The 22,585-nt window shown below is 33.4% G+C and overlaps 2 protein-coding genes across 2 annotated transcripts; one reads left to right on the top strand and one right to left on the bottom strand.

The window, feature by feature from the left end:
- Nucleotides 1-7,402: 7,402 nt before the first annotated feature.
- LOC138322248 (uncharacterized) lies at nt 7,403-15,287 on the top strand. Its single transcript, XM_069266293.1, has 4 exons — nt 7,403-7,804; nt 12,267-12,541; nt 13,087-13,187; nt 13,898-15,287. Exons 1-4 carry the CDS (start codon nt 7,652-7,654, stop codon nt 14,470-14,472), a joined length of 1,104 nt encoding a protein of 367 aa, XP_069122394.1. The 5' UTR covers nt 7,403-7,651; the 3' UTR covers nt 14,473-15,287.
- Nucleotides 15,288-16,263: 976 nt separating this feature from the next.
- On the bottom strand, nt 16,264-22,067 carry LOC138322258 (potassium voltage-gated channel protein Shaw-like). The gene is made up of 2 exons (XM_069266302.1): nt 21,500-22,067; nt 16,264-17,708 (listed from the first exon to the last, which is right to left on the bottom strand). Exons 1-2 carry the CDS (start codon nt 22,031-22,033, stop codon nt 16,557-16,559), a joined length of 1,686 nt encoding a protein of 561 aa, XP_069122403.1. The 5' UTR covers nt 22,034-22,067; the 3' UTR covers nt 16,264-16,556.
- Between the last annotated feature and the right edge of the window lie 518 nt (nt 22,068-22,585).

Here is a 22,585-nt window from a genome sequence, read left to right on the forward strand (position 1 = left end):
GTTGTGTCCAATAGGGGAAATAGAGGTAAAGCCTTTAAATCGCTACTAGTCATGAGTTCTGCATGGAATGTAACCAAATTTGACCAGAAACATCCTTTGGGGAAAGGGAATACAGTTTGTATAAATTTTGGCGGACATAGTTTGTATAGATTTTGATTTGACACCCCGGGGGCAGGAGGGGCGGGGCCCAATAGGGGAAATAGGGTAATTTTTTTTAAATCGCTAGTCATAGAGTTCTGCATGGATTGTAACCAAATTTGACCAGAAACTTGTCTAAATTTTGGCTCTGACCCCATGGAGCAGAAAGAGTGGAGCCAAATAGGGATATTAGTGGGAAAGTTCCTTGAGAAAAGAAATAATTAATTAATGAACCTGTATTCAAAACGTTACTTTGCATTACAATACAGGTGAGCGATACAGGCCCTCTGGGTCTCTTGTTTTAATTTTTTTTTAGGTTGAAATTAAGCCGATCTGAATTGAACAAAGATCTCCATTTAGATGTAGTTTTATTTCAATTTCTATTCTATTTTTGATTTCAGATTTACATTCCCTAACAAGTATTTCAGTGGATACAATACACACCGCTTAGTTACCTAACATCTGTGTACGTTGTTTAGGTAATTATTAATGTCATAAACCTTTATACCAATTTTTCTCACAATTGTTTTCAAGCTATACTATTGAAACAATGTATTTAAGATGGTTTTATATTTCTTTATCAAGTCTAGGATCACATTCATAGGCCTACCTAGTACTATGGAAAATGTTTAAAGATACAGGAGTTCCTGTATGTCATTTCTTCTGTAATTTGATAATGTACATCACAATTCAGGATACATTACATTACTGTCAAAATTGAAAATTCTGCAAGGCTAAGAATACCACCCATGAAAATGTTTTATCATTAGTGTAAATAAGACAAGATAAATGTGTGTATAACAAAGTCTTCCTCGTTCCATCGTTTGATCTGTTATTTCATGGCAAAAGTTAGTATTTCGTGGTGTAAACAAATGCAGGTATGCATCGAATGGGTAAGTAAACACTCTGTTTACTTAGACTTAACGCAGATAAAGCCAGTTGTGATGTTATCGTGTATGTATTATATTCTCCTTCAACCTACCAGGAAGTTATTATCTTACTGATTAGACCTGCTATAGCACGATATCAATGAATGTTGTTGTTTGTTCTTTTAAAAGTGTATATTCAACATTGTTAATATCCTTTTTGTGAAGTAAAATATTTTTGTGTTTTGTTTGACATTTGAGCGAATACCTTCGTTGATATGTGCTGTGTTTGGTCTGTCCTTATTTAAATGCAATACTGTTACTTATTCTGATATTACAAACTGTAATCTAGCAGTAACGTTATGCAATGATTGTCATTCTGACCATATTGCGTCAAACTTCCCGATTATGCTAATTCAATCCTATCCTCAACCTACAATCACAATACTGTCAATCAGCGTTACTTGTTTTCGATTTTGAAATCATATGCTAGTTTACCAACAGATTATTTATAAAAGTCCACATTATTTTATTGAAGCAATGAATATGAATAGGTTTACACATTAGCGAACCATTACAAAATGTTTGCCTAGGTTAAAAAAACTGTTTAAAATGAACTTATTTGTGGTACTCATAATTTTCTTTGGTGGTTTTTTAAGTTTTCAAATTAGTTAATGGAAACACTCGCATCTAGTATAATTTTAAGACGGAAAATTTGATTTAAACATATTTTATTGCAAAATGTGCAATGGGATTGGGCACAAGTTATTCAACTTATATAAAGCCCGTTCCCAAAAATAATAAAACATTCAAATTACAGACAAGATGGCATTTACAAGAGAATATATACATAATATATAAAGTTGTATTTGAGACAGAGAGAGAGAGAGTGAGGGAAGAACGAGAAAGAGAGAGGTGGGGAGGGAGAGAGCTATTTTATAACCAGTATGCTCCTCAAGGTGTTAGTTTCAACTCGTAATATACTATTATTTTAAAATCTAAAATCTTAAAATAATAAGACGGAAAAGATGAATGTATATAGCAAAAATTGTTCATAGTGTTCTTGTTTCTATAGTAACCATGAAACTCACTGCTTTATACATAAACAAGTTTCATTTTTAATATTATGTTTCAGAATAATAATTTGTCATTGGGATTTTTTCAAAGGCTGACATCATAAAATTATGGTTATAATAAACACTTTAGTAGTTTTAGAGTAATAATATTTTACATTGCTCATTTACAATACAGTTTATTGGTTAAAAGACGTTTTTCTTCCTGGAACGCCTTGCTATCTTCTTTTTTTCAAACTTTGTTTTCATGTGATTTCGTTCGATTGAATTTATATATAAGTTATAATGGTATAAGTTATGATAGTAAATATTATGTTAAAATCTTAATGGGAATCCCCTTAAGCCTCTTTAAGTTTCATATAGTGAAGGAATGTCATTTTGAAATGCACCCCACTGACATTTGAATCCTTTAACACTTGTTCGTGCTTAATCTTTAAAAAAAATCTTTGGCTCAGTTTCGGCTTGTTTTGATAAATTTGAAACCGGCGTCCAGTCGAATGCAGGTGGTCATCTATATATGGTCCAATAAATCATAACCTTTATTTACCTGTGAACGTTTTGGCGACATGACCTGTCGAAAATCACATTGAAAAATAACTTATTTAATGTGTCATGTATATTTTTGCTAGCTTGACAAGAGAAATTTTAAAAAGAAACCAATCTATGGGATAATGGCCGGTTGCAAGATAACAATGCAACATTTTCGTTTACCAATGTATCGATATACATTGCCTTATCAATACATTTTTACTGACACGATAGTGCACATTTTAATGTTACCAAGTAAATATAATAATAAGAAACTATCATGAGAGTTATCAGTTTTATAAGAATAAAATAGATCAACTTTGAGAAGGAAATAAAGTGATATGACTTATGTGTTTGGTTTTCCCATAGGTCAGATAACGATTTTTTGACAAACAAAAAAGATGCTCCACTGCTGACAAATAGGTTTTTTTCTCAATGAAAATAATACGAATAAGTCTTTTTCCTCAGTTACAAAAGTTACTTCTTTACACCATTACCACAATTGAAAAGTTTGAGCTTCTAATTTTACTGCAAGATATTCAAGGTAAAAATTTAAAAACAATTAATTGCGTCCCGAAAAAAATCTGTGGTACTATGTCTTATATGGAATGAAGTACTGATTGTGCATGCGACAAAAGCAAACTAAATTATTTCATATTATTTTTGTGTTAATTAGACATTATTGAGTATCGTTAATGCTCTGTCGGCGGTGGAGCTTCTTTAATATTTGTTTATGTTACATTCTGCTATCTCCATTCGCTCTTATCAAAATACCTTTTTCATTTTTTTTCCTTTATTTTATTTCATTTTATTTTTTGCGTAGTCTAGACGGAGCTTTTCCCCTTACGTAATGAGAGGATAGAGAAAAAAAGAATTGGTTAATCAAAGGCAAAACCTTCCTTCTTGGCAGCATATATCTATATCACACTTATTTAATATAAAATATGAATGTTTCAAAATGATAGAAAACATACAGTTCCTTTAAATGTTGTGCCACTATTTTTCACTGGTTTCATTCATTATCAAGAAAAAACCCATTTATACAAATCCTCATTATAGAAATACATTTTTGACTGCTGTTAAACTCACGGAGGACACTGCAAACGTGGATAATTTCGCGACATGGAAGAGTCACGTTGGTGTTATTTTCGCGATGGATAGAAATTATTTCTGTTATTTTCTTTCTATAATGTTTCACAATAAATATTCATATGGTGATGTTAGAAAACCAAACACAAAACAACAACAAAAAACAATAAAACAAAACAAAAATACAACAACAGAAAACACCAACAGAATAAAGGGACTAAGGGTACATATATAAATACTGTAAGACAGCTAATCTTCACAGAGTTTAAATCTATAACAAAAATAAGTCATCGGGAAATAATTTCGATTAATCTATACAATAGTGTTTTTATTAAATATCATTAAAGTATTCAGTAAAAATAACTAATACTTACCATATAATTCCATGTAATACCATAGTGGTTCTGTTTTGGAATTTAGATTCATTTTAATCAATTTAATTCTTGAGTTTATGGTGACACACATTCATGCATACTCCGATAACAGAGGAAAATACGTAATGTAATTATGTAATAGTATTTACATTGACAGAAATATTTGTTCTGAATCGCCTCCGCTATTATCGCTTAATCAAATAGAGATGATAATTATTCCCACGGCCTATCAGTCCAATATGATCGCTGTTATATTCAGTAAAATATTTATGATGATACTTGTAATTTATCATGCGGTAACGATATATTAAATTTAATTAGTGTATTTGTGGATAATATAAAATATTAAATCCAAAGAATATAGAAATGTTAACGGTATGAAGAAGAAGAAGAAGAAGAAGAAGAAAAGAGGAAGAAGAAAAAGAAGACAAAGTAGAACAACAACAATAACAACAAGTAAAGTGGTACAAAATACAAAAGAAACCTGGTGCCACTTTGATGTAATATTTAGTAACAACAAACTTCTCCTCAGGTATTAGAGACACTTGAGATGTCAATATGACATAAACACTTGTATTAAGTTGTCAGTTTTGATATGTTTTTATTATAAAGTTATGATAACACAGTGATTGACTTGGGAAAAAGGAATGAATCATTTTGTTTTCAACGTGATAAAACGTGTAAACAAATAACAATAGTGGTGATCTAACCCCAAAAAGATCGAGGATGAATATCAGATTTAATGTAGATTCGCACGAAGAGTCCTGAAAAAGTAGAAACAAACCGTAATTAAGGATACGGTGACACAGACCTATAGATCGATCACAAAGTCTAAGCAGGATAGCTAAATTCAATTAATAGAGGATAAGGCACCTAATAGGATATATCTTGATTTAATTTCATTTAAATGCATTATTAAATATATTTTGTTTTATCTATGATATTTGATTTGGCATAATAAAATGTTAATGACCCTCTATGTCGACATATATTTATTGTAAAAATGTGAACGATCCTCCATGTCGACATATATTTATTGTAAAAATGTGAACGATCCTCCATGTCAACATATATTTATTGTAAAAATGTTAATGACCTCTAAGTAGATATATATTTATTGTAAAGATGTAAATGACCCTCTATGTCGACATATATTTATTGTAAAAATGTGAAACCTCTATGTCGACATATATTTATTGTAAAAGATGTAAATGACCCTCCTGTCGACATATATTTATTGTAAAAATGTGAATGACCCTCTATATCGACATATATTTATTGTAAAAATGTGAATGACCCTCTATGTCGACATATATATTTATTGTAAAAATGTGAATGACCCTCTATGTCGACATATATTTATTGTAAAAATGTTAATGACCCTCTATATCGACAAATATTTATTGTAAAAATGTGAATGATCCGCTATGTCGACATATATTTTTGCAAAAATGTTAATGACCCTCTAAGTCGACATATATTTATTGTAAAAATGTTAATGACCCTCTATATCGACATAGATTTATTGTAAAAATGTTAATGACCCTCCTCTAAGTCGATATATTTATTGTAAAAATGTTAATGACCCTCTAGTCGACATATATTTATTGTAAAAATGTGAATGATCCGCTATGTCGACATATATTTTTGCAAAAATGTTAATGACCCTCTAAGTCGACATATATTTATTGTAAAAATGTTAATGACCCTCTATATCGACATATATTTATTATAAAATGTTAATGACCGATTATATCGACATATATTTATTGTAAAAATATGAATGATCCACTATGTCGACATATATTTATTGTAAAAATGTAAATTATTCGCTATATCGACATATATTCATTGTAAAAATGTTAATGACCCTCTAAGTAGATATATATTTATTGTAAAATGTTAATGACCCTTGATATCGACATATATTTATTGTAAAAAATCTAATAACCCTCTTTATTTAGATATAGGTAGTCTTAAAATGTCATTGGCCCTCTTTGTCGAAATATAAAACAAAATACATGTAACCCTTACAAGAAACACAATTCTTCATGCATCTATCTATATCGGGTTTAATGTTTAACGTTGAGAAATTAATGTATTCATTTAGCTCAAACAAGAACAGGATATAGCTATATCATGGATTGCCATTGGATGAACAATATTGCGGACCAGATATATGTACATTGACTTATCTAATCTGGTCAGGTTAACCCGTTAACCAGACAATTGACAACTTATAGAAAGGTTATCGTAAAATCATTAGCTAATCAAATCCGTTCATTGGCAAGGTATATTTCGAGAAATTACAATCTACCCTTCAAGCTTTGAGAAGGATGTTTAAAAAGATAAAATTTATTGCATAAGTCATTTGAATGTTTCATAAATTCTAAACAATAACTACAGCATGGTATCACATTAACATCGGAATATAAATTTATTACAGTTTGTTTTTTATATTTTCTGTTGTAACACACTTCGAATTTAAAATTCAAAATTCTTTTGACGCAGTGTACATTTTTTTAAATTCTGTACATGAAAACGGGCAATGTTGGTTTATCATTACATAACTATTGAAGTAACGCATAACTGTGATTGCGATTATGATTGACTGATAGCTAAAACTATATTTCATGAAGAAATCTGCTCAAGTTAATACATCAAGTTGACAAAATCAGTTTCATAAAATAGATGATATCGTCACATATGGGAATTGATATATTTTGATTGCTTTATTCATTTTGATTTAGAAAAGGTTTTTTTTATTCTTTTTATTTGTGAACTGACGTTCTCCTCAGGCATCATGACTTCAGGGAAAATGTTTTGCGCGCTCAAATTTTGACGCATTAAAAAGTTAACCAATACAACTTTTACTGATTAGTTCAATAACTAATTAAAATATCTTTGACAAAAGATAAAGCAATATGATTTAGTGAAGTGTACGTTAAGCGTTTGACAACACTACTAACAAAACATGATTTTTTTTATATATATCTTAAAATCCTGTATAATATCAAATGAAAACTTGTAAATTAAGAGAACAAATATTTTTGATTTGAAAAAAATAAGGATGACTCGTCCCCTGAATGAGCACACCCTGACGTACCCGTCATAGAATGTTTGCCTCCTTATCGGAACCTATAAACAATTATTTGTTTAACACCATATTGAGATTTAAAGCCACTCCTTTCAATATTGATAATCCCAGCATATCTCAAATATCATGTTTGTTTTCTATAAACATATCTTCCGAACTGTGTTACGTGTAAGAATTTGTGACAAGTTGTCGCTGTGTAATAGATGACTTTGTTTATATAACAATATACCCGTGCATGATTGTGTAGGGAGGGAGAAGCCTGGGAGGAGGTCGCTTGGGTCTAGACTGCACCTAACGTGCTCTGGCCTTAAAAGGGGTTAATTCACCAACAGTGCCCATAACACAGAAAGACTACTGGTACATTCCACACCTGTAAAACAAGCATCAGCCCAGTTTATCTGTACCAAAACAACGCTTACAAGTGTAAAGTAACACATTAAACGGACCGGGTGTCGGCAGGCCGGACGTGCAGAGATCAATTATAACATGAAGGGGTTGTGGCTGCTGTTAACTTTAGTGGTGGCGGTGAGAGGCCATGGCAGGTTGTGGGAACCACCATCACGTTCATCCATGTTCAGGCAGGGCTACAAAACCCCTCCAAACTACAATGACAACCAACTCAACTGCGGCGGCTTCGCGGTAAGTTCATTAATCAAGAAGATACTTGAAATCTATATAAATCTAAGTAATTTTAATTCGTTAAAAGAAATAGTTTGGACCTTTAATCTGCATATATTAAAATGTTCTAAACAAAGATAAATTATGTAGGAACTAGGATTGTAGTACACCAGTATTTATGCGATTGTGCTGATCTTTTCTGGCAATTTAAACTTCGGTTAAGCGATAGGTCAAACTATATTTTCCCGTTATTCTTTCTCTATTTATGTTTTCACATAGAAATAACCATTTTGACATGTTTCTGAGCTCTTTGTCTATATTAACGATTGAACTGTCTTTACAGCTATCTGTTTTACCTGTTTATCATGCAAACGTTTCTATGAAAAAATTTGATCAGTGACCAATAACACTAGCATATGTTATTTTTTAAATGGGAAAATATAAATAAAAAACGTTTTTGTTTATCAAATTTAGTTCGTGCTTTCCTATATATTACTTGTGTTATCAAAACAGAAAATATGTATCTAGAATTCACGACGAATTTAGTATGTCCGACATTCTACTTATTATACCTATGCACTTTTTACCTTTTTAATGTTACGCAAAGAAGGTTGTTCTGATACAATGTGTACTTCTTTGCATGTCTAAAAGCTGTGAATTCTCTGGCACCACTGATATAAAATCTATATACCTAAAACAAATAAACAATGGCTACTAGTAGGAATGCGCGCTTAAATCAGTAGTTATTATTACATTATGGAGGTGAGTGAAGTGATAGATACAACATTTGGCAAGAAAACCACTGTATTGCAAATACAAGTACAGTATAAAAAACTTTAAGTAGATCAGGAGACATGAGTTAATGTCATGATTAACTACTTTTTACGAAGATAAATTCCAAACATAATGTTCAACAACTAGTATTTCGTTGATAAATTTCCCATTAACATTAACGTACCAATATGTTTTGGAATCCTAAATAGAAATTTAATATTTATTCAAAATTATATGTTCTTACCTTTGCATTTAATAGGCGCTAAATGTAAAACCAATATATACAGTTATTAGAAGATGCATTTTATAATCATTATTTGATATCTATCTATATAATTCTTTGAATATTGATCTGCGTAGATAAAACAAAATTTAAAAAGAAAAATGAAACTCACATGAGCCTCTGTATTGAGTAACATTATATCAAAAGCCTCCGTCCCCCAGGTCCTTTCTTTCTAGAGTACAAATAGGATGGCTGTCATGTCGTCATCACCACATAGAAAGACCAGTTTCTACATTTTCTCCACAACGAAGCCGGACCTCTTCACTGAATGATGATACACATGACACAATGAAATCATGTTTGCAGTTATCATATAAGATCCCTTCGAAAACAGAAAGGAATTAAAAAGTATGCGATTTCGTGATTTTTTTTTCTCTACAATTTTGAATCACTTTTATCCCCTTTTATAGAGTATCACGTTGATGCAGGAACGAAGCTTATTTTAGTATTGTCAACTTGACGATTGTCTGACGATGCCCGTGACGTGTTTCTAGTGTGTTGCATAAACATTCCTATCAACAAACCTTATTCTGGTGCACAAAACATAAACACCATCATATATACAAAGGTATTCCACCGCTGTTTGTTCACATAAAGATCATACTAATGGATGTTCAGCATCAGCGGTATAGCCAGTTAGATGACTATTTGATTCAAAAGTAGTTAAGCAGGCACCATTGTATCGTCGATAAGGAGCAGGCTGACACAGCTTTCTGGTGTAAAACGTTTAAATCCGTGGAGTAAAGGAGAAACACTGAAAGTCGTAACCTTACGGGGATAGCTATGTAATTTTTGTGTATCATTAGAGTTTTACTTGACTAAATTCACTTTTACACGTTTTGTAATATGAAACAAAAAACAAGAGGCCGAAGGGCCTTAAAGTCATCTGACTTTCTTGGCAATAGTCAGATAGGAAATTAATTAGATAAGGTGTCACGGTAGCCAACTTCGATTTTAGATAAACCAGAGATAAAACAACATTTTGTCAAGATCATATCAGGATTATTAAAGGAAAGTTCCAGCTTCAACTTCAAAATCTGTTTTTAAGATGGCGCCTGTGGCGGCTATCCTGGATTTCGGATCGACCCAATAAATAACAAAACTTGGTCCGGACTATGTCAAGATCATTTAAGGAAAGTTTCAGCTTAATCGCAGCGATAGAACTTTAAAAGAAGTTCAAAATTTTGTTTTCAAGATGGCGGCTGTTGTGGCCATTTTGGATTTCGGATCGACCCGAAAAATATCACTTTGTCTTGACCATTTCAGGATCATTTCAGGCAAGTTTCAGCCAAATCGCACCGGTAGAACATGAAAAGAAGTTCAAAACGTGTTTTCAAGATGGCGGCTGTTGCGGCCATTTTGGATTTCGGAACGACTCGAAAAATAACAACACTTTGTCGGGACCATGTCAGGATCATTTCATGCAAGTTTCAGTCAAATAGCACCGGCAGAACTTGAAAAGAAGTTCACAATGTGTTTTCAAGATGGTGGCTGTGGCGACCATCTTAGATTTCGGATCGACTCGTAAAATCAAAACACTTGGTTGGGACCATGTCAGGATCATTTCAAGCAAGTTTCAGTTAAATCGCATGGGTAAAACTTGAGAGAAGTTCGAAATGTGTTTTTAAGATGGTAGCTCTGACGGCCATCTTTGATTTCGAGTCGACTCGAAAAATAACAGCGCTTGGTCCGGACCTGGTCAGGATCATTTCATGCAAGTTTCAGCTTCATTGTAAAACACACTGGTAGAACAATAGTCAGATGACTAAAACACACACACAGAAAAAAGAAAGACATATATACATACCGTCTTGCAAAATCTACACAGACTTAAAATTGCATTCTAAAATAAAACAACAAAAAATGTTCTTAAGAGAAAGCGATATAGGTTTCGTTGAAATATACTAGTATCATTCATTTTAAAGTCGAATAATTGCGTTGTTTCTTTCCGTTACGTTTTATAAGACAGCTGCCATCTTATATGTTAAGTGTCGATTTAAAGGTACATACTTTAACCTTAATTTCGATAATGTCACTGTAAAAACGAGTCACAAAAGTCATTATCCTACTGTTAATACTACACTGAATAAATTCCAATCGGAAACGAAATGGAAAGAAATCGAAAACTAGATGATCAGATTAAACACTAGGGTTATTCTGGTTCCCCAAGGCTTATTTGATCTGATCAGCATGTTTAATGATGTGCTATCAAAACACAAATTTCAAAATTACAGGAAGTACCGGGTACAAGGAAATGAGATTAAGTACGATTGCAGTGTAACTATACTGCTGAGTAAAACATGTTATAACGTTAATCCTATTGTATTCCTGGATACAGATAACAACATTTTAGTTTTTGACTCAGCAATTTATTCGAGTATTTGTACGTATATCTGTAATCCTGTAGGTTGTATACGACACCTCCAGGGCGATACGTTAATCTGTCTCACCATCTCTGTCTCATTTGTGACAAATGCTGTTGAACATGATGATTGTCTACGAGTTGTTGTTTCCGCGAGTTTGTACAGATTAGATGGGCATGCCACATTCCCAATTACAGACAACGTCACCCCTTTGAAATAATCCAGGAACACTTACCATGTTGAATCATAACGTCTTGTCACCTTATATTGAACGTTAATGCTGGGCTGCATCGGACCAGAAACTATCGCCATCACAATTTTAAGGCAATGTTTAATAAAGGCATTTTATAAAATAAATAAATAAAATAGATAAAAATGAATGAATGATAAAATACTCTGTTGTCATCGACATTTAGAGTAAAGTAAAATATAAATAGATAATGAATGAATCAGTTCGTTACATACTTCGAATATGGTTTAAATATTGAATTAGTTATGCTACGAATTAAAGTATTAAAGAATGATAGTGATTTGCTATTGTATTTTTATCTATATTGTAAAATGATACCTATTGATTATTACAATATTAAGGGAAAAGTAAACATTGAAGCTTTGTAGAATCAAATAGTGTTTACTATTTCTTTACTATTATTAATCGTCATACTCTTTCCCAGAGTTGCGATAAAGATATGTACGAAATTGCAAAACTATTTCTCATAGCTAGTTGATGAATCTTGGTTGATAAAGTTTGGATACCGGTATTTTACAATGTGAAATCCTGTGGTATAAATCTACATGTATCTTGGCTGGGTTTGTTGTGTATTCATTTTATTTATTTATATTTGATTGCTTAATTGCAGCAAAGAGCTGTCTCTGATGGCAGCAATACTTTGTATCTGATTCTTTAGATATACTCTAATATAATTCTGATGTTGCAGATTTTGAATTTGTAACAATTTAAGTGACGTGATGAGCATGTATACATATTTAAATTGATTAAATCAGGAAATTGGTATGATAATGCAGAACAATTATTTTTCAATGAATTTGCGAACATTTTCAGAACCAATGGGGTACCCAGAACAGAGGTAAATGTGGAATATGTGGTGACCCTTACAACGGTGATCGTATGAATGAGGCTGGCGGGAAATATGCTACTGGTCTGATAACCCGGAAGTATTCAGAAGGTCAGGTCATCGACATTGACGTACAAGTAACAGCCAATCATCTTGGATGGTTCGAATTTCGTGTTTGCCCGAATAATAACGTCAAGAAAGCTGCTACACAGGAATGTCTGGATCAACACGTTCTGCAGCGGACTGATGGAAACGGAGCCAGGTATAAAACAAGTTTGAGAAAGTGTATTTTATGAATATTGCTGGTTTATTTTTTGATCTAACAAATGCAAGCTTAATGTTGTCAATGAAAAACCATTTTATAATTTAATCGTGGATCAAAGACAACCTAAAATGCAGCAAAACAAATGAAATATCTCATTGTCACACAATCCTCTCTTCTCAAGTGACTTCGACCAGTAATGATTTTACATATGTCGCTGGTGTAATATGAACTGGAACGATTTCCATTAGCATTACCGAACAGGAATTTGTTTTGATATCATGATATACTAGTAAACATTGATATCACGAGCAATGACATGATAAAATGACTGCCTCTGTCGGATGTTCTGCTAGGCACATTAATTTTTTAAAATTCTTTGAAATATAGGTTGTTGTAATTATGTGATAAAATAAATCTTTCAAGACATAAGATACCGCGAGTTATAAAATTAGTGAATCGCTTTACTCCAACTATAACGGATTTAACTTTCCAACTCTATAATGTTATAAAATCGATATTATATCTAACGTTTATATTTACAGGTTTTACATCTCTAGCGACGTGGGTCATTTTAAAATGAAATACACACTCCCCACCGGTCTGACCTGCACACAGTGTGTGTTACAATGGAAATGGCATGTTGGTAAGGTGACCAATAAATGTACAAGTAAAACTTAACACTAACAAAAATAGCGACGTAATAATAAAATCACAATTAAATATACAAATGGAAACAAACTTTTACTTAGTCAGTGTGCATGTAGACTAATAAAAATTATTGGAGAATATAGAATTGAATCGTGTGGTCCGAGATAGTAGGCAGTAGTTGCTTGAACGCCGTACAAATCTAGGTCAACTCTGGTTTAAAAGTTCCTGAGATGAAAGCCCTGTGTTCTTTTTATACCATTATTTATTAAAATGGTAGTCTCCTGTTTAGTGCCCAGTTTGAAACGAACTGGACGACTTCGTTTTTAATGCTCGCTTCAGTGTTATATAGCAGTATATGCAAACTGCCATTGTTACAAGAGGAGACAACACGAATATACCGCTTCTTTATAAATTGTTTATGGAAATGAAAATACTGCTTTTGAAGATATTGTGCCAAAAATCGATGCTAGAATTGTTCATAATTTCATTTTGGGAGTTTGATATCATAACATCATAATATAGAGATTGCTGTGCCATATTCAATTGAATAAGTTTGATATTATTATAACGAAAAAATACTGAAAAGACATAATTTACCATACTATGATATTTTAAGAAGTATGTTTCAATTAATCGTCGGAATGAAACATCTATATATGTTAAGCAATAACAATAATATTAACATGCGAGTTGTCTTCTTTCTAGGAAATAGCTGGGGAAGGAACCCTGATGGCAGAAGTGGGATCGGATTTGGCCCCCAGGAGGAGTTCTATGGCTGCTCTGATGTTGCTATAAAGGGAACAGGTGTCGTGGAACCAGTGGTCACATCAGGTTTACCAGCGGAACCTATATCAACAAAGCCTTCAACTATATCTGCTAAACCATCAACCACTACGGTTAAACCTACAACAACTACCCCCAGTCCCACAACCACAACCACCCGACCTACTACCACAACCACCCGACCTACTACCACAACCACCCGAACTACAACTACCACCACCCGACCTACAACTACCACCACCCGACCTACCACTACCACTACCCGTCCTACAACCACAACTAAACCAACAACTACGACAACAACTCCACAGCCGACCACAACTCTTGAAGCTAAACACGGAGTCCAAGCCACGACTACAAAAACTGGAGGCTGCACAATGACCGTTCGCGTGTCTCCTGTATACGCCAAAATTTCTACCATGTTGAAGTGGTGTCAGATAAATTGTGCTATGGGATATTGTCCCAAATCACACTGCTTACGTGTGAAACAATGCTAACAATTAAATATGGACAGGGTCCTATTAATATTGTAATTTGGTGCTTCACACGTATCTGTATTTTATTACACTTTCATATTGTTACCCGATATTGTGATACCTATTAATAACCAATTAATTATCATTAATCAAATGAATGTGCATTATCGGTAATGCATGATTTATGATGTTGTGTGTAAATGTTTTCCAAAATTCCATACTTTTAGCAAAACTGAACTATTTATTCAGCTCTAAACAAGACGATAATTTCCAGCTACGAAAATAAAATGCTATTACCGAAAATTATATTGTTCTTTTTAGACTAGATACGATATGAACTTCGATAAAACATAAATGATTAAAAACAAAGGCCCATTGTCTTATTGTAGCTTCCGGATAGCAACGGAAAACAGTCTAAATAAACAGATATTTGTTTCTACAGGATGAGAAGAGTTGCAATGCTGCAAGTTACGTGTTCGGAGTAACATTTACCACAAGAGGTCTAGTGTTAATTTAATTCTATTTAGTCCCTTCCACATGAAAATTACAATTGTGTTGTTAATCGTTGTAATAAAATAAAACTTTGTAGTGTAACAATCATGTTCATTGTCACCGAAGATTAAATATTGGCTCACCATATCCGCTACATTATCAATGCCGCATACTTGATTATAAATTCAGTCTTTCATCTGTCCTTACTATAACAATAATGAAATAATCACGAATATTTTATTTATTTTTAATAGAATGTTTTTGTCGTAATATTTATACAAACGTTATGTTTTCATAATGATCTATTATATTAAAATGTATGCTGCACGAATTTCGTTTTTAAATATTTTGCTCTATTCTTTTTTAAGATGTAAGTCAGCGTCTGTCGAGCTGGAATGTGATCGCTCGAGATGGATTTGATGTGCCTACAGCTATTAGCTCAATGGCACATCGAATACCCCTTCCTCCCCCCCAAAAAAAAAAAAAAAAAAAAAAAAAAAAGAAAAATTATTTTAATATCACACTGCAACGAGGATTTTAATATTATTATTATTTTTATATAAATTGTATCCATTGTGCTTTAATGAAAACAACTATAATATAATCTGTCTTCAGTGACAATCTTGCAGTTTTATATGTAATTTTTTTCAAGAATGTTTCTTATTTTACGCTTCAAAAGTAATGACATCTATCATATGCTACAAGGGGAACAATATTTAATTGAATATAACCATGTTTTATGTAGACTAGAAACATCACAGAAATGGTACATACTACTGACACAATGTAATAACTGATCGTCAAAAGATCAAAAGATGATAAAATGACTTGTATCACTATGATACATACATTCATCGTATTTTTACTGAAGTTGGACTCAATGAAACTAAATCATATTTCATTGTCTCATAAACTTGAGTAGATTAACACCGGTCTTCTCACAAGAATTATATAATTATATAATTTGAAATTTCTTGAAAAGTTTTAGCGAAGGTGAGCGAAATTGACGCCAAACTGGCCATATGATGCCATAACATAAGGCCAGGCGCCACCCTTTCTGGGGAGGGGCGTTGGAGATCTTATCATTATTCTGCACATTATAAGGTTTAGTTATGCTTTGTATGGGACTATCGGGTCGATTTCTGCCCTTTTCTCGTTTTACTAATCCATATTTATCATTCGAGTCGACCAACATTGCGGTACTGAAAAATAAATGTGTCGAAACAACATTATGTGGAACGTCTCCATTATAAGCAAATGATGAAACTGAGGTGATGATAAGAAATATTATATAAATGTCAATGAGTGTTGATTTACCTTTCATCAGTTGTTTAAATTGTATCAAGCCTAAAGGCTACATATATAATTAGAACAATGCCTGTCCCATCATGTTACGATGATGCTCCATTTTGAATCGAAGCGGGAGACAACCTTATCAAACAGTTAAGACTATATCCTTCCAAGGCTTTGACGGACGATTTATTTTAATTAGTTGCAGACTTGCAAAAGACACTCGCAAAACATTCTATTAAAACAATAAAATAATTAAATACGCTTGAATTGAAATAAGCAAGATTATATCTTCAAGTATAAACTATCACAGAAACTTCGTATTATACACGCAGTGTTTTGTGGGAATTGGTTTCTCTCACAGTTTGACCGTCTAGGCTATTCTGACCCACATAACGCTTGTTCTTAGCAGTGTTATTATTGCAGCTCACATCTGCAAATTGATACAACGAAAGGAAAGTGTTGACAAATATAGGTATGATGAGTGAAAACATGAAAACTCCCGACAGAGCGCATATTGCACCAAGGATTTTACCGACGGCTGTTTTTGGAATCATGTCGCCATAACCGACCGTTGTCATGGTGATGACGCTCCACCACCACGTGTCTGGAATGCTGGGAAATTCAGTACGCTTTTCTACCACATACATTACATTGGAGAAAAAGAGTACTCCAACAAATACATAGAGAAACATTATGAACATATCCTTCTTCCCCACCTTCAGTGTGTAACACAGAACTCGATAAGCGGTCACGTTCTCGAGGAGGCGAAGGAGACGAAGAACTCTCAACATTTGGAGGTAAAGAAGGACATCGATATCATCATGATGATCCTCCGTGAGGACGAAGTACAACAGACCGCGCACATACACGGCCATTAGCACAATCATTTCTATAATATGTTGAAAACAGAAGACATTTCGTAAAGTGCATGGAAAACTAAGGAATCGTAAAGCCAATTCAACTGTGAAGAAAGCATTGGAAGCATATTCTATATAGACGTATACCAACTGCTCGGTATTATTTGCGGTTGACAACGTCAAAAGTTTGCTTTGAGCGGTTTCCGGGATAATATCATCAAATGCTCCCGCAAACATATTACGGACAGTCTTTTTTCTAGAACTATTGATAAACATATCAAAGGCTGTTTCGTTCCATTGAAGCCATTCCTCGTCCGGGTAGTGTTTATTTTTCCATTCGATCCATTTAGAAAGGGTTACATTTCCAGAATCATTTTTGAATCCTTCTGGAGGCACTTTCCCCCGATCAGAGGGTACGTCAGGTATCACTAGAGGATCAGTAGGTGGCACGTTACCAGAAGTTAAGTCAGGTACTGCTGGTGGATCGATAGGTGGCGTCATTGTGGTAATGACGTCATTTGATGACGTAGCTGAAGGTGATGTATCTGGCAGCGTTCCGAGTGCCGTGGCTATGACTGACAATAGGATGACAGCCACAGAAAACACAAAGTACACCTAGAAAAATAAAACTAATATCAAACATGTAAGATGTTGTTATATGTGAAACGTTAACGAATAATTTATGTAAAAATTTCTTTTTCAAATTAATGTTTTTAAGCAAGGTAAGCAAATATCATTCACATGTATTGTGTATCCGGGAACGAAGATAATCCGTCTTTTATTTTTTGCCTAAAAATATTGGAGGGTCTAGATGTATTTTGAAAATATATTCATGTGTTTGTTTTGTTCATTGTTCATCAGGGGTAGTTTGTTATCGAACTGAAAGAATAATGATTGACCATTAATCGAATGGGCGATTTTGAAACGTTTGATGCTTTTAGATAATAAAATTCTCGTCTTAACCTCTTAATTTAGGTGTAGCTATAATATCTGTGATTGATCTTACAGGCTTTGAGAATTCCATACATTTCAGGACTTCCATCTTAATTTCACTAGAAAAACATTTTTATTCTTGGCATCGGATTCTGTATAGCCCACAAAGAATACAGAATAAAATATTTTGACGACTTGAGTTAATGCTTGACACGATACAAAATCTTAAATAAGTCGTGTACTGATTTTACCTTAATTGACATCTGATGTTCTCTCTCTTTCTCCAATATATATCATTTATGGACATGTATTGCTCGGGTAGAATAACTAAGGGCGTAGCCCGAGGTCATTATTTTAAATTCCACAAGGACGATATAACACCTTATTAACAGTATTTTTTGTATGAGATATACCGTTTCTTAAAAAAATGTCAAAAAATCTCTGATGTGCATATTAATTACAAGAAAAATATTGCTCAAAGAACACTACCCTGAATAATGCAGGGTCAAAATGCTATGCATTGATCGTCACGTGAGCATGTATTAGCCAATGAATTAGTAGAAAATAAGAGCAGCTCTAATATAACGCTATATGGTGTAAATAAAAACAAATAGCAATAATCTTATTTGAACATGTTTATGCATCAGATAAAATGTTATTGTAACAATATGTTGTTTGCAGAAACGCGCATCCATTATCATGAAGCAATAAAAATACAAAAAAAATAGTAAAGTACAATCATGGTAATCATAAGAAAAATCTGTATGATAAATATGGTCTGTAACGACTGTTGACGCTAAAGAAGTTTACCGCTGACACAAAATATTGAAAATATCCTTAAGACTCAGAGAGTTTTATCAAAACAGTAATGTCATCAGACACTTGACCGTCGGTTGCCTCTTAAATATTTAATTAACGATTAAATGAAAAGACAAAACATAGGAGTATTAGTTCAGATACATTATGTATATACCATGGCATTCAATCTTAGAACGAATTGTATAGACGCAAGACCTGTGTCGAGTTGTAGCTTGATGTTTACACGTTAAGCAAATGGTATCTATTCTTCAGGAAAGGCAAATAACTGACACTATTTCAATCTTCAGTTGTACTGTTTAGGTTGGGAGATTTACGTCAAGAATAATTCATTAGATGTTTGGCTCCTGATTTCATAGAATGATTAATTGTTATACATTTACCGAATTTCATCAGGTGTTCGGGATAATTATGTGTTGAAAGCGATTCTGCAGGGCTCGAAATTGGAGGCGAACCACTTAGACATTGATTAATGAATGACGAGAAACACAACTGGAAAGAGTTCAGATACAGACTGCCAAAGAGGATAGGCGATGATAACATTTCCTTTACTATATGTTTATATAACTGTCCCGATAGACAATCGCAAGGTTTGGACTCTGCTTACCTTAGTATCATCGTACAAGTGTTCCTCATCAAGCTGTTTACTGATCTGGTCTAGATTCTAAACACTGAGGTCTAACACTGAACAGCTCTCTTAACTCAGTCATTAATCTCTAATGTAAGGCTAAGTGGCTCTGACCTATGGTACAGATGTCTAGATATGGTGGTTGAAAGTTTACTCAAAATTACAGGAGCGAATATCATACATCATGAGACAGCAATCTTCATCAAGGAGGCTTCTCACTCCAGATCAAGTTATGGGACCGTGCTAATAAATGTCATTCAAATTAAGGTCTACTTCTAATTAAAGGTGGGCGTAATTTTGTAGTAGTAATTTTCTATCGTGTATGATGTTCTAATATATTACATTATTATTTTTCTAGCTGTTGTTTGCATTTTAAAACAGATTTGTAGAGATTAAGTTTCGCGGATACACCACTCGAATTCAAATACTTTCCAATACAAATGATGTCGATATATATGCACAGGTAAAACTTGTAACGTTAAGTCGCGAAATTCGTCAATATAAATGACACGCGAAGTAAAACTGTTTACAAGTATGCTGATTCAAGGCTGAAAAATATTATTTAAAACACGTGTTGGTAAAAATAAGCAGCATTACAATAAAATGTGTCTATTATTACTAAATGACATTTTATGATAAGTATCTTAGATTTATTGTTGATTGACCAGCTTATCATATACATCTATAGTCCGCCAAACCTGCCTATATTGTTAGGTCTTTTTAGTTTTTTGTTTTTTGTTTGCCTTATACATGTATACAAATTAGGCCAAAAAAGTTAAAAAGGCCTATAATACACCTATAATACCACCAAGGATATCACAAAATTAACAGTGTATAGTATGGATAATTTCCTTTACGGATAACACAATAAATGTCAATTTGGTGAAAATCGCGCTGTACAAATTACCCTAATGTTATTACTAGTACAATATAATTGTTCTTGCTCTGTAATTGACATTTACATATACTGCCTTATCATTTTGGTTATTCAAATTAGTCATGCATTTCTAAAGGATTTAAATATATTTGACAAGAGATGTTAGGATTCCTATACTGCCATTAGAATAACCAATTTGTACGGCTGTTTTTAAAACATGAACACTACTGATATAAGTTAGCCGCTGCAATGTTAAATAGAAGTTTTCATAACTATCAGAAACTTTAGAAATGCCAAAAGAACAGAAATGGACTATTTTCAACACAAAAAATTTCTAATATATGCCTGCAGATTTTAATTCATCATGATCGTCATAAAAAATCTAATAACCATTAACATACCAGCAATTAAATATCCTTTTCAACACAAAAAAAAGTAAATAGAAATCCGGCGTCTGGCATTTTTTTTCTTGTATCTTGCTCAACTTTAATGGCCAATCTGGAGAATCCACTAGAATGCATGTTTATGCAATTCTTCTTTGAAAGATACACTTGTGGTATGCAAGATCTTTTGAATGTATCTACAGTTTCCCACCAATTTAACAGATACACCACTCGTAAAAAGACATTTCAATTCTCCTATGTGTTACCAAATCGCCACCTCTACAGTTTAGTGTCTATTTCGAGATGCAACTTAGGAATACATGTGGCGCTATAAAAGTTAAATAAACATCGACTTTAAAGAAGTTCACACACGCAGTGATGATTCCAGGAATTCACAGTGCTGCAAACTACTTTATTGTCGGGAGATACCATGTATTGCGCAGTTTGAACGTGAATTCAAATATTTGGCCGATAACTAAATAAAATGAATTCACGATTTTCAGGAAAAGCCTTTGATCATGAATTAATGTAGTAGCGAATATTTGGGACGAACTAATTAGGCCTGTAAGTGTTTAACACACCTATTCAAACAAATATAATATAATGCTTGACCAATGAAATAAAGTTAATATCAAATCAGTGTACAGTAAATGCAGAAATTGCAATATAATTTTAGCATAATGTTTTGAAGCAAAAAAAATCTAACATGTGTTCTTACACAGCAAATAGAGTATCAAAGCAGTCCTTACGTATAGAGTATCGCACTTACCTGTGTAACTAGGGATCCATCCTTGTTGTCAAAAACAGTCCTCATCCGGGACCTCATTCTCGTCCACTTTGATGACGTTTTGTCACAGCCTCCCGCGCCAGACACGGCGTCCTTCTGAGACTTCTCCATGAATCCTGCCATCACAGCTTGTTCGTGTATATAGGTTAGATATCGATGATAACAACATGTCTCCAAGGCTTCAGCACAAATGTTCCAAAAATCAAGTTCATCTTTAAATGCGCCTGGACACAAATCTCCAGGAATATGTAGTTTGCCTGTTTGATGATAGGCTAATATCGCTTCGAATGGTCCACTTGGCCGCTCAAAAAAGATATCTGTCATACATGATGGGTCTTCGTGTACAAGACGTTGGAGTCTTGATCCGTCAATTGATACCATGACTTGTCGGCTGACCTCGAATTGGCGACCACCAACATTGACACGATACATATTGTTTGAGCGGACAGCATCTGCCTTCCCTGATAGAGCCATAATTATACTGGTGTGGGCTGGTATAAACTTCTCTGTGCTCATGTATCTGTATTTATTTCGTCCGTCACGTGGTTCGTCCCTTTCATCTATGCATGATCATCACCGATGTGAGTGTATTCAGTAACAATTTAGTATGATCTAATCTCATCATCGTATTGCAATTTACGTTACTAAATGAAAACCCTCGTTATATTATCAGAGATTTATATTATAGTATGTCAATCCATGTAAAATCTGTTGTCGAAATATCGACTTTTATTCACGTTAGGATGTTTCACGGACTACACTACACAGATCTATATGACTGATTTCAAAGGATTTTAGTAAAACTATACTATGTACCATAATGATGAGCTCGTTGTTTATCTTCTATCTAACACCCAAATACAAACCTTGTGTGTCACTCAGCAATTTGACACTTTATTATTTTGAGATACAAATGTTCCTTTACTGTAAACGTAGAAATTTACGTCAAGCGGAAATTTACGTTAATAACGTGAAGGACGTTTTAGCGCGAAAATTCCCCCGCGTAATATTTGGTACATGTATGCAACTACGAGAAATTTTCAAAAGCTCACTTATCTTGACTTGGTT

Source organism: Argopecten irradians, chromosome 1 (assembly GCF_041381155.1).
Source record: "Argopecten irradians isolate NY chromosome 1, Ai_NY, whole genome shotgun sequence".
Taxonomy (NCBI): Eukaryota; Metazoa; Mollusca; class Bivalvia; order Pectinida; family Pectinidae; genus Argopecten; species Argopecten irradians.

Bases quoted from the DNA above. Each gene is read 5' to 3' on its own strand.
- LOC138322248 (XM_069266293.1), top strand. From the start codon at position 7,652: ATGAAGGGGTTGTGGCTGCTGTTAACTTTAGTGGTGGCGGTGAGAGGC. The intron at 7,805-12,266 runs GTAAGTTCATTA...GAACATTTTCAG, and splicing joins TCAACTGCGGCGGCTTCGCG to AACCAATGGGGTACCCAGAA. The intron at 13,188-13,897 runs GTAAGGTGACCA...TCTTCTTTCTAG, and splicing joins ACAATGGAAATGGCATGTTG to GAAATAGCTGGGGAAGGAAC.
- LOC138322258 (XM_069266302.1), bottom strand. From the start codon at position 22,033: ATGAGCACAGAGAAGTTTATACCAGCCCACACCAGTATAATTATGGCT. The intron at 17,709-21,499 runs GTAAGTGCGATA...TTATTTTTCTAG, and splicing joins ATGGATCCCTAGTTACACAG to GTGTACTTTGTGTTTTCTGT.